Source organism: Haemaphysalis longicornis, unplaced genomic scaffold (genome assembly GCF_048455015.1).
Source record: "Haemaphysalis longicornis isolate Haplotype H1 unplaced genomic scaffold, Haemaphysalis longicornis Haplotype H1 scaffold_20, whole genome shotgun sequence".
Taxonomy (NCBI): domain Eukaryota; kingdom Metazoa; phylum Arthropoda; class Arachnida; order Ixodida; family Ixodidae; genus Haemaphysalis; species Haemaphysalis longicornis.
This window is the reverse complement of record NW_027526296.1, coordinates 4,052,611-4,066,276: the sequence shown is the minus strand read 5'-3', so window position 1 is coordinate 4,066,276 and position 13,666 is coordinate 4,052,611. Positions and strand designations below refer to the sequence as shown.

The following is a 13,666-nucleotide window of genomic DNA, read 5'->3' as shown; positions in this document are numbered from 1 at the left end:
AATCCACGTCTGGAAAGCTGCCTTTACCCTATCAAGGGACCCCTGACCCTTGTCCATCAGGCGGGGCCCCCGGCCATCATGCCGCGTTGCGCCATTGCCGGGGGTGAAAGAGTCTGGCGGCATGTCCTGCCACAGCCGGTTGCGAGTTGAACGTCCATCGTGGCTGTGGAAGGCACCATGTGAATTCGTGTTCCTCGGTGGCGCCGGGCACCTACCGGTAAAATAGGTACAAGTGACTCCCCGTCCTGGCGCTCGGCCCTTGTGTTGGATTACAACGCTTGGGAAGTTCACCCGGCTTGCACGGGAAATGGCCCCTATGGAAAGGGGCGGCTGCAAAAACGCAGAACTTTTTTTTCTTATTCTCGACAAGGAAGACATAGAGATAGGTGCTTTATATAATGATTAGAAAGGCGGTTGAGCAGGCCATTGGTTTTCTCATGAGTGCGTCCACACAGAGGCTGCTTAGCACAGGGCTCCGCAACATGGTCTAAGAGCTGATAGAAGGCCATCTTTCTAACCAGAAGGTCCGACTCAGAACTGCGGTGGGTAAGCGCATGCTTTACCAGATTGGCTGGGCAGCCGAGAGTGTCAATCAGCTTGACGTACTCTCAGACTCTTGATGACTAAATCTAAAGATGCTCCTTTTTCTTAGAAATATGAACCCCTCACATGACGAGGGTCACTGAAAAGCAGGGGCTCAAGCGCTAAACACCACCCTCGGTGGGGAATCATGCAGTTATCTACACAGACGTCTCCAAACATCCACGGCAGCAATACGCCATCATCGTGGCTACCTCCAGAACCAACCTCCTTGTGTGTACCTCGCTTAGGACCCAAGAAATGACGGCAGCAGAAGAGGCAGCTATCACATTGGCTCTCACTCAACCAGGGGTTCGGAGGGTAGTCACCGATTCCCAGCAAGCCTACTGGAATTACCAGTCGGGTTGGGTGTTCTCACCTGCACTACGCGTGCTAAAAAACCACTCTCCAAACGGTTCCATTCAGCTCTTCTGGACATACCTCACGCTTCAATGGAGAGCAACAAATACGCCCACCCAAGAAGCCTGCGCTTTTACTTCCCGTGCTATGAAGCAGCAAGAGGACAGTCTCCCGCTTGTCACGTTCAGGGAGATAACCCAGCATTATCGCCTTCTGAGACAGACCGTACCTTCGCCTTACCCTGACCTTTCCAGAGAACAACAAACTACCCTACGGCTCATACAATCCAGGCTCCTTCCCACAGCCTACGCGCCTTCACTTAATGCATCCGAATCGCTGATCCGCTTAATGTAAATTTTGCTCAGAAGTAGGAACACGCCGCCCCATGATCGGAGTGCGCGACTTTAGCCCTGAGCACCCTCCTCTCTTTCCGTCAACTACCCAACAAGAGCAACGGGAGATGCTGCTGTGCAGGAGCTCTCTACCTACCCAGCTTCAGCGGGTGCACAGAACACAGGCCGCGCGGACTGCATATGGGTCCCACAGAACAAGGAATCACTCCCCATGGCCGTACTCTGGGTCGTTCAGAAATCTGAACAGAAGTATTTCTTCCTCCTCCTTCTCTGCCTCAAATCTCGTCGCCTCCGTTCGCGCCGCGAGACGGAGAAGTCAGATAATCTAACACCGGGTTGGAGGTTACTTTGATTTTAAAAAAAAGTTTCCACTCTTGTGCTACAACAATACAATTCAACCAAACACCAATCATGCATCACTCATTGATTTAACCTTACCAAGAGTATCTCTTTGGTTTAACAAATGGTGTGGCTAAGTGCATTTAACTTTGCTCTGGTTTTACTATTTGTAGAGAGATGTGAGTGAATTTAAGTAATGCCGCAAGGGTAATCGTTAAGGGTGCCGTTTACAGCTTTGCTTTCCAACCACATTCACGGGGGGGATTGGCGCGATTTTTTCTCTTACTCTTCAGATTACTCGCTGCTGCCTCAGCGAGTGTCAAGATGAACGGGTCTAGGCGGCTCGTCCCCACATTTGTGCCCCCGGGTTTCACATGAAAATGTCGAAAAAAAGACGAGCCGCAAGGACCTGTTCCGATGAGTGATATAATGATGATTATAATGATGGGCACGAGGGCGCCGAGGCGCCATCTTTTTCAACATGGGCGATAACTGAATACTTCATGGGTTTGAGGACCAATATCGTGTCAGTTGGTTAGTACAGTGTAGTGTATGGGGATCTCATAGTAGCCTTTCCTAATAGAAACGAAATGAACTGTTTCAGTAAAAGTATTACAGGAACCACTTCTCTACTTCAATGCCGCTTTTCACCCTGCAATTTCATTTGCATTATGCAAGCTGTTGCCACTTCTGCCGTGCATGCTCACTTTCCAACTGTATATTTCGGTTGTTTTGCTATGATCGCATTTCCATAAAATCACGAAGATGCAGCGCTGAACCAACATGCTAAGAGGCTGGGCTTCTATACTTATTCGTTCAGGGCAGCAGGTCACCCAGAACTGTATGTGATGAATGGCAAAGTGAGTGATTGGCCGCGAAAGTGAGGCAGCAGAGCGACAGCGACGATGACGAGGAAGAAGAGCCGCGCGTAAGGGATCGCGGAAGCTGGTACGCGAACGGCTGGAAGCCAAGCGGCGGAACCGGGCGCGGTTGCGTGGGAACTACCCCGGGGAACGCTTGGTCCACGGGCCACCTGGAGCACAACCGTCGCCGCCCTCCGCCGAGGCTCGAGAGCGCGTCTGGGCGCCGTCATCGTGGCGCTGGTGTGCCGACTGCTGACGTTCCGGTCAGGCTGTTGGGCGCTGCCGTTCCTGCTGTTGGAGCCGTTAGAAACGCGTCGTGACTGGACGTGAGCTACCTTGCCTATTCGGCATTGCTCTCGGTCCTTCCCAACTACGAGACTATTTTGTGTACCATCTAACTACGGGCTGCGCGTCCGTGTGACCCAAGCCCGTCCTGTCTTTAACGTCCCAGCGTCTACTGTCCTGTGCTTGTCCTCCGTCCTCTTAAATATAGTCTTCGACGTGTTAAGCAGTGTTCGTCTACTGCCTGCCTGCGTGGTCCTCGGCCCATTCATAACACTGTATACCGCTTTTAATCCGGGGCTGGTAAATCTCGAATCTTCTAGCGGGCAAATCAACGGCTACTGAAGAACCGCCAACGCCAAATGACCGGCCTCGGCAAGGGAAAACGTATCCTCGCCTGTCGGCTCTAAGCCGCTAGGTGGTACACACCAGTTAAAGGGACTCGTATGGCCTCCCGATTCCTCACTGGAAATAAGCGGATCACCTAAATCGACCACTCCACCTGCTGTACCACGAACGGATTGCTAACGTCCAGCGGCATCGCATAACACCTTGCCGACCAACCAGGGCCGTCTGCACCTCAAAAAGTCGGACCTCCAGTTTTTAGCGCCCGCACCAGCGGTAGGCCTACAAATCGGGTCTAGCGCACGAAGCTGCCGCCACATCGCAGCCACGCCCATGCCGGAAGGCGCGCAGCCCCAAGTCCTAGCACTTGCTCCCACGGAAGATGACGTGAACTTTGACCCACCAGAAACCCCTGGATCGACGTTTTGCGCTCTTGACGAACGAGCACCGCGTCGACTACCCAGCGGCAAGTCACAACAGCATGCAACCCACCACCCGGAAAGCCACTCACAGCTCTGAGAAGTGACTCTCTTCGCAACCCACCACCACGACTCCCAAGAGACAACTACACGATCGTCTATCGGCCGCGATCTGGACTCAACGTTGCCTCCTGGGGTCATCGCAATCTCACTCATGGCATCGCCACCACCAGCAACATCCCTCTTCAAAACTTTTACTACCACGTAGAAGTGCAAGTGCAAAATTCCCACAATCTTGTCGTGGCAAGCACCCCCCATAAGGAGTAAGCACTCGCACTAAGCACGATCAAGACCATACAACTCGGAGCAGCAGAGTACGAAATCATGCCATATATGAAGCCTCAACCGGACACCAGCCGCGGTGTCATCCACGGCCTAGATTCGGACGTCACCTCCGATACGTTACTCGAACGGCTCCAGGCCAACGAACCTCAGCTCCTTCATGCCCGTTTATTGGGCGGCATCACCTTGGCCTTACTGAAATTCCAAGGACCCCACGTACCATTCTATGTGAAGGTTGGAAGCCTTCTCTACCGCTGTCACCCCTGTCGGCGCACCGTACAGGTGTGTCGACTGTACGGTGACATTGGACATATAAAGACGTGTGCCCCAACACCAACCAGCTTAAGTGCCCTGATTGCGGACTGAGTGACCACACGTGCTCACCCAACTGCAAACTGTGCAATCTTCCACACACCACAGCCGGCAAAGACTGTCCCAAAAAACTGGTTCCAGCTCACCCAGTGTCCAAATCTCGTGCCTCCTCTTCCGGGGGCGCCCCACCATCCACTAGAGCCGACGAACCAGAGCAGGTGATCTGGTCTGCCATAGTATCAGGCACCCCTACTGCTGATGCCTACCCTCCTCTGCCTACACGTTCTCTCCAGCCTCCACCTATCACCCCTACTCCCCACGCTTCCCCCGCAATAGAGCAGCTACAAGCGGAAATTAAGCAGCAAAACGCCACATGCTCACACGCACAGAAGCACTGGAAGCAACCAACCGCGCCTCCAAAAAATCCCCAAATGAAGCTCCAACCCCCGAACTTGCTACCACCTTCCCACAACCTCTAACGCCCGACTTTGCCAGTCTCTCATCAACGAGAAAATCGCAACCGAATTACCTCGCATCGTAGAAAAGCATATATTGGACGCACGCTTACCCTCAAAAAACCGTTCAAAGAAACCACTTACTCCCTACTATGTCTTATACAATCCATCACCCAACGTCTTACTGCGCTCGAGCAAGCAATCCAGACGACCGTCCAACCCCAGATAAAAGAGCCAAGCTCTTCCCAGAACACGATGCCGACTTAGCCGTCAACACCTCCCTCCCCCCCGCTGACCACTAATCTTAACGCAGTGACCATCTATCAATGGAACTGCCGTTCGTTCAACAGTATAAAAGCCCAACTCGGTAACTACGTCACCCTATCCCCACCCGATATGATCGCGCTTCAATAAACAGCTGCCCCAAAACCCCGACTATCCGGTTACGCCACATTTACCTATCCAGTCGACCAAGGCTATTCATCCTGAACATCTACAGTCCTCCCCAACATCCCCTCCGAGATATCGATCCGCTCCTGAACGAATCAGCCAAAAGACCTGGCACAAGCGCCCTGCTTTTTCTCAGCGACTTCAACGCCCCCACCATTCATGGGGGTACCCTCAAGTGATGAAGACAGGCACGGCACTCCTTCGTGCAGCCCAACACCACATGTTTACACTATTCAATGACCTCGCCCTTCAAGCTCGACTGGGAAGAAGTGTCACTCGCGACACAACGCCGCACCACACATTTGCCCGAAATGCACCCTATATAGAGTGGGCGTGCTTACCAGACACTGTTGGAAGCGATCATTACATCCTAGCCCTCGCCCTGCCCCATCTTCCCCTTCGACGACGCATCGGACAAGCAACGCTGGTAGACTGGTCATCTTTCCGCAAAGATCCCACATCCCTTCCTTCTGCGGACGAAGACATCGAATGATGGACGGCCAAGCTAACTGCTCTAGTGCGGAAACATACTAAAATCATTTCCCTCACGACTGCCAATCCTTCAGTCGACTTCCATCTCGCTCATCTGTGGAAGGCTCGGCGAGGCCTCGTCAACAGATGGAAAACTCGAAAACATAACCACTCCCTCAAACGCAGGATTGCGGAAATCACCAAGCGGGCCACTCAATACGCTGAGGTGCCGAGAATCCAGAACTGGCGATCTTTCTGCGACAAACTCGCAGGCACGTTGAGCACCAAGCGCACATGGCATATTCTGCTCCACCTCTCAGGGTCTAAACCCTTCAAAACAACAGCGTAGCAGCAGCTGCAACGACTCATTCACAACCATCCTCATCCACATAACCACTTACTGGATGCAGTTCGCACAAAACTTTTTGGTTCCCTATTAAAGTGGCCAATTCCCATCACCTTACCATACCTTGGCCTTACTAACCCCGATCTTGACGCTCCCTTCACAATCCAAGTATTGGAGCAAGCCCTCGCTCACTTGACGCGCAACACCGAGACGGTAAAAGACCGCATAACAAACAAAACGCTCCGAAACAAAGCCGATGAAACTCTCATCCATCCTTACCCTCTTTAACAAACACTGGGAAGCCAGATCCCTCCCCCAACAATGGCGGCATTCAGACATAATACCCTTATCGAAGCCCCACAAACCTGTAGCCATCAACAACCTCCGGCCGATTTCTCTTCGTGCCTTGGCAAGCTATTAGAACATATGGTGCATTATCGCCCAGCAACCTACCTCGAAGACAACGCTTTTTATCCCCATACCATGTTCGGCTTCCGCGCCCACCTATTCGCTCAAGACGTACTCCTCCAACTGAAAGAAAAAATTATTGATAACCTAAGCAAAACCCAGCCGAGCACCATCTTCGTCTTGACGTCGAAGGGGCCTTTGTTAACGCCACGCACAAGGCCATTTCGCGAGGCCTTCAAACCTATGACAGATCGGACAGATCGGAATCTTGGAATCATACAATCTGACCCTTTTCCAACGCCGGCAAAAGGCACCCCTCAAGTATCTGTCATTTTCCCCTTACTTTTCAATATCACCCTCCTCCAACTTCCAGCCAAACTCTCCACAATCCCCAATCTCCACCACACAGTCTACGCTGATGTCTTAACAAGCTGGACCAACACCGGATCGGCGGGACAAAACCAAGACAATATACAGCAAGTCATCGACTACACGCTCGAATATCTACAGCACCGAGGCCTCACCAGTGCACCCCGAAAATCTGTATTGCTTGTTCTCCGCGCACGCACACGCGGCCGCCCTCCACAACCAACCCCTGATCCGTCCGTCAACATTTCCTCCGTTCCCGTTAAGCAAGTCACCACTCTTCGAATTCTCCACGTTCCCTTGGACGCCCAAAGTTCGGGAGCCGCTCTTTTTTCGCAACTCCGTCTAACCGTCACGAAGCTTACGCACCTCATCCGAAGAGCCTGCACCCAGCACCACGGCCTCCGAGAAAAAGACACCTGCCAACTTATTCATGCGGTACTGATAAGTTGCATCATATATGGTACACCCTACGTCCAACTGAAACCAAAGGTACACCCTACGTCCAACTGAAACCAAAGCAACACTCCACACTCTTCGCACTAATTATCAAAACATACAAAATTGCGATTGGACTCCCTGCATTCACTCCTACCACGCACTCACTCCCACTCGGCCTCCAACATACACTGTCTGAACCACTAGAAGCACAGCAAGTCGGCCAGCTCGCTTGCCTATCCCTCACCCCCACAGGCCGCACTGTTTTGATACACCTGAGTCGTTCTTTTCCTACTTCATTAGATGCACCACAGCACCAGCTCATCCATATCCGCTCACACATCAAAGTCTAGCCAATTCCGCGCCAACAAGGGTCCAAGAGAAGCACGCGTCCGTCTCCTAGAGAGACAATACTCCAACGATCCCGACACCCGATACAATGATGTCGCAACCTAAACGAACAGAACAGCCCACACAATGGCTGCCGTCAATGCTCAAGGTTCTATCCTGACATCCGCCACAATCGCTGATACCAACACTACTGCCGAAGAGACAGCCATAGCTCTCGCCGCCACCACAACACTTACCGGCTATGTAACCATCCTTACCGACTCACAGCAAACTTTCCGGAACTTTCTGACCGGATGCGTTGCACCTCCCGCCCTCAAGCTTCTCCAGAAAATAAAGACCCTGCCCTATATCGAAATTGTATGGACCCCAGGTCATGCCTCACTCCCAGGGAATGCGGTGGCGCTCGCCGCTGCCTGCGATATCATACTCCGGGCATTCCCATCGGGGACGGGCGACTTGGCATCACCGTCCTCCAACCTTCCCGTTGCAAGTAACTACACCAATATACTGCACCAATACCATCAGAGCCGCCGGCGTGACCCACCCCCTCATTCCTCCCTCAGCCCTTGCGACGCCCGAATATGGCCCAGGCTCCAGACGGAAACATATTTTAACGCCCCTATTATTCACCATATATCCCCCACTACATACCCTTACAACTACACTACTTGCCACACTCCCAATACGAGGTAACATCTTGTATGCGTATGTGCCGACCACCAGAAAAACCGCCCTTCCTCCACCCCGGAGCAGTGGGAGTGCGGGCTGAACAGCTCTCAGCTTGCGACTCATGAACACCTGATCCCCTGGACTAGAGCAGCAGCAGTGGCTCGCGCCTTTCCGAACTGAGAAGTGACCATCCACCTTTTTTTCTTTTCTTTTTGTCGGCTCAAATAACATTTTCCCACCACCTGTCGGATCTAACGAACACCGCCCCATGCCTTTGAAACACGTGTGGGCTTGCCTCTATCTCGCATCTTAGGTACACCACAATAAATAAAAAATTGCCGCGTATTTGCTCCTTTTGTTGCAAATGTCGACGAAAGACGATAGTCGACTGGCGCCCCTGCCAAGTAAATACCTCCCTTGTCTTTCCCGCTCACCTCTCATGCTGTTCGTCTCACATTCTAGTCCTCCCAAGATAACACACTAGAGCTTTGCTCAAGTCAATTTAATTTAACCGCGTTCCACTGCTCCAAGTCGGGTGTCTCGTTGCCAGCCCTGCCGTACGGCTGAGACGTGAGTGAAACGAGGCACCCTACTATAAAGTTTATAGAATCTTGTTCGAAACGTAATGTGGAACCTGCCTATTGGAACCTAAATTTCGTTGATATTGCCATTTCACTTCTTAAATGCCGCCAGGAGGAGGCGCGGGCAACAGCAGGCGACAGGTTTCGGCAGTTCATCTGGTATTACAATGTCTAAGTGATAATAATATTACTAATACCATTATTTATTCAGCCATTATCTTGCCCACCCCCTCTCCCCCAGCATCGCCAACTTAAAAACGTGCTGAAGTTTCTGGTTGTCTGTACTTTTTTAGAGAGAGACGGAGCTTATGGGAGCTTACTTATTAGTTGGACGCACCTTTAGAATGCCACCCTAGGCCATGTTGTTCCTTTGCGTGCTTGAAATGACGTATTGAGCTAAAAAACAGTGCTGGGGTAACAGAGTTCTCCTACGCTTTTTGAAGTGATTGGAGTTTTCTCTAAGGCGCGCGCTGCCGCATCGGACTGGGCATATTCAAACGACATTCTTCACCCATTCATTGCTTTTATTTGCGCAAGTAATAGGTGGCCCATTGTGCAAAAACTCGGCGCTGTCGAATACAGAAAATGGGCCACTGCTAGGAAGGGGTTTGCGCCACGGTGACATTTTTCTATCAACAAGATGCGCAATGCTGCAGCATTAAATCTAAAAATGACGATAATCAAGGAAACGTGTAGTTCCGGCGTCCAATGACAGAAATCATAGGTTGAGTGTCCATATGCGACAAAATAAAGTTCGAAGCTGGCAAAAGCGCAGTCTTCATCTAGCGAGGCCGCATGCCGCTGGGTCCGGCGAGTAAGGGTGCGCACTTGCGTCCTCCGGCGCTAAGTCCATGCTGCCACGGCGCCTTCGTCCGCTGTCATTCGACGCTATACTCTTCGGCATTACGCGCTTGGTCGGGCCGTGGACACCCTTGTGGCTGCGGGCCAACTTGAGCGGCGAGTGCAGCTTCCACTTGTCGGCCATCATGCCTTCCATGGTGTTGGCTGGCGGGTGCTTTGTCGTCTCTGGCAGAGAGAAAGCCAGGAACGCGAGGAACATAAGGAGGGGGGCGACGGCGGAGAAGGCCACGCCCCGAAGCTCCGCAGAGGGCACGTCGTTGAGGAAGGGCCCCACTATGGCCCCAATCCGACCGCTGACGTAGCAGAAGCCCACGGCAGCGCCCCGAACCACCGTCGGGTAGAGCTCGGCCGAAAAGGCGAACAGCGTGGTCGAGGTGAACTCGAACACCAGCAGCCACAAGACGGTGACCCCCCAGTGGAGCGCGTACGACCCACCGTACACGTTTACCACGGCTAGGCATGCGATGATGAGAGATAGGGCCATCATGCTGTAGGCTAGCGACAACCGACGGCCGATGCGCCTCAGCACGTAGACGTTGAAAGGGAGCTGGATAATCCTCAGCGCCAGGAGGGAGGAGCGTGGTACCCAACTTTTGCGCATAACTTCGCTTGTGTTGAGGCTGAAGAACATGGCAAATGTTATGCACCAACAGCCGAAAATTACGGTGGACCGGTTGCGCAAGCTCTGGTTCGTTAAGAGGTCGGATACGTGAACATCTGCAAAAGGAAGTGCGTCGTTGCTGTCAGTGAGCTCTTGTCCTGACAAGAGGCGGTTATCTGTAGATAGCTATAATAATAATAATGACGACTAAAACAAATAATTCGGGCGAATGCTACTCAGGGAACAAGAATGAATTACCAGATTTAAATTTAAACTACTCGGTTTCCGAAGGAGGGCCGACAATCCTTGATTGTTTTTCCATTCCTTTCGTGACATCCTTTTGTCCAACGCACTTTTTACCCTCTCTCCTGGCCGCCCACGACGATGTTGCTGCTTGGTAGCTACATCATTCGTTCTCCTTCGTTTCCATTTCGGTCTCACCATTTAATTGTCCTGCTCTTTCATCTCGTTCTCATCACCTTGCCATCGTCATTGAACCTCGCCTATGGTTGGCAGGCGGGCATACCCATGAGCTCACGGGCCAGTCGAGACGAAAGAATTTCTTGGAAGCCACCATGCACAGCCACACCTTTGGGTGCCATAAAATTGGTACGGCAACATGATTCGGGGAGTAAGTAAAGCAGCCAGCCAGTGTACTGACCCCGCGGCAAAATCAGTGCGGCACAACACATAAGACACTCTAAATAACGATGTAGTCTGATGCCCCTAGATGCTCCTTCCTCCATGCTAGTGAATTTTAGCTGCGAACCGGTGCATCGCGGACGCCGTCTTTGTTTCTCGCATCATAAAACTCGAAGCATGAAGACGTTCTGCCGCGAATCTGGTACCCTGAGATAGCCACTCTGCTTTCTGTACTCCCGTCATATCGCTGCTGTTCTCGCATAATTTTTCGACTGTACACATTTTGGCGTATTAGAGAGAAAAACGCAAAAGACTTTGAAGCAAAACAATTTATTTTAAGCGGTGTCCCGTTCGCCATTTTTCGTATTTGTAATCATTTTGCTTATTAAACAAACCCACATTTATTGAGAAATGCCATCCCTATTACTCAAACAGGTTAAATAATCTTTCCGGAAACCTCGTTTTCTTCTCGAAGTACTAAATAGAGCTGCTGTTTTTATGTTGCATCAATCACAGAGACGACGCAAAACGTGCCTATCTCGAGCGAAGCCTATCCACCCTATGGCTTCACAAATTGTGCAAAGCTGGAATTAGGTGATATGGTAAGACGTGCTAGTAAATCAACGTACTACCCTTTTTAAACAGCAACCATCCAATCGTAAGTCATGTGCTAGAGAAAGAGCGGGACGCACCTTTACTCGACAGAATGGCATCGAAACTTCCCCCTCGCCCGTGTTCGAGCTGCTGCTGCTGCCTCTTTATCTCATCCCGGAGCGCAGCGAGGCGAGCCTTGAAGGCGCCTTGGTCGACTTTGTTGACACGCGCCGCCCACAGCAAGACGCGCTCGCCTTGACTCACCCGCGCGGTCGCCAGGAGCCAGCAAGGTGACTCCTCCATCAGGTACACCGCCAAGACTAGGGCACTCGCGGGGACCATGTACGCGATCTGCGCCATCTGCCAGTCGCGGATGAAGGCCATGACGAGCTCGCGATATATAGCAGACGCAATGCCAGCCGCGGATATGGAAAGAGCGCAGAACAGTGCGCGGTGGTCGATGTCGGTGACCTCGAAGAGCAGCAAAGTCGACGTGACAATCGTGCTCGAGGATGCCGTGGACAGGACAAAGCGGAGTCCCGCGAAGACCAGTATGCTGTGGGCGAACGCGGTTCCGATGCCGGCCAGAATTAGGAGAAAGATCATAATGCAGAGGACCGGCCGGCGCCCGATACGGTCGGCCAATACCCCTGCACCGGCACCACCGAACACGCCCCCAGCCATGTATACCGCCGACAACAGGGACAGGATCCGACGCCGGCCACACACGAGGTCCCAGGCACCGACTATTGAACGCTCTCCAGCGCTTGGCTCGTAGTCCCAGCCGGCGTCGCAGGGTACCACGGTCCGGTTATCGGCTCCCAGGTCCTCTGGCACGGGAAAAGGGGGGTCGTGGCGGAAGCAGTGGCTGCGACGATCATCTGTTCCGTCTTCGGCGGGAATACTGGCGTTCTTCCAGGTCTCCAGAGGCAAGTGGGCGTAGGCCGCCGGCGCCCTACACCAATGGTCGACGGGACGCGCAAGGTCACTGTTAGCCAAGGCGTGCACACGCGATGTGAAGACGGCCAACATCGTGCACAACAAAACCAGCCTCTGGAAACGACCTTGGCCAAATATTAGGATGTGGTCTAGTTGCGACGTCTTACCGGCGGGGTTTGACCCCTGGGGCGGTACTCCTGGGGTCCACGGGGATGCCGGGGACATAATTGAGGAGACTGGTAAGTTGGTAACTTGGGCCTGCACTCCTTCACGGGACATCTGGGAAATGACTGGGGGCGCAGGCTTGTTCAAAATATTTTGCCTTCCTTGTTCCGCCTTCGGCGTGTGGCTGAGGGGGCAGAAGATTTCGGCGGAGCAGCCGCGGCAACAGACAGAATCGGGGTGCTAGGTTCTTCTTCGAAAATGAACGGCTGCGTCAGCGTGTGACTAGTCGGTTGACGATGTCCATGACGAGGATGATGAGGACGACGAAGAAGACATCTGCAACGACGATGATACCCTTCCCCGAATAAACTAAATTACGGCCTTATAAGGTTGCGACCTTCTTCGGCAACGAGGATTCTTGGCCAGCCCTCCGCGTGTGTATGCAATACTATTTGTCGTTACGAAGAAACCAACCCAAACACGGAAACTCAATCACTGGGTCGGCCAGCGAGGGTGCTTTATGCACGTAATAAATTTCATGAATCGTTCAAGGTGCAAAAAGTTGAAATGACCGGCAGACAGGTGCAATGTATCGTCTGAAAGATTACACGGTGCGAAAAATAATAATACATTAAAGAAAACTAGGACAATTATGGGGAATCCGATGATGCGAAGAAATAAAAAGAATCACTTTAATTCCCCTAAAATGATCTTAAAGGCAATGCTTTCTACCTCTACTAGCCATCAGTACTTTCAGGGCGTTCGGGACAATAAACTCCCAACATGGGGGAGGCGGTGGCGGGGGTGGAGCGGAGCGTTCCATTCATGGAGCACACTGTACATGGCGCGGCGAATTTACCTGGTGTTCCCTGCGCGGAAGTGGCTGCTCGCGGGCGGCGCATCGGCGTACGGCTTTGTCTGCATTTGCGACGGTTGTTTTCGGCCTGTTTCGGCGCAGCTTCGCGTTCATTGCGCGCTTCCTCCCCACGGCTTGATTAACTTGTTCGGCAGGACCTCCTGGGTAACCCGGACACGACGGAATTAAGTGGTCGTGTGGCAAAGATGCCTTTGGGATTGGTTGGCAGGGCTGCAAAACAATATGTAGGGCCCACATACATATATTTGGCTGAAACGC

General features: G+C 52.4%; 1 protein-coding gene across 1 annotated transcript; it reads right to left on the bottom strand.

The window, feature by feature from the left end:
• Positions 1 to 9,507: 9,507 nt before the first annotated feature.
• Positions 9,508 to 12,459, bottom strand: LOC144172367 (solute carrier family 22 member 7-like). Its single transcript, XM_077701121.1, has 2 exons — positions 11,526 to 12,459; positions 9,508 to 10,307 (listed from the first exon to the last, which is right to left on the bottom strand). Exons 1-2 carry the CDS (start codon positions 12,457 to 12,459, stop codon positions 9,508 to 9,510), a joined length of 1,734 nt encoding a protein of 577 aa, XP_077557247.1.
• Positions 12,460 to 13,666: the final 1,207 nt, after the last annotated feature.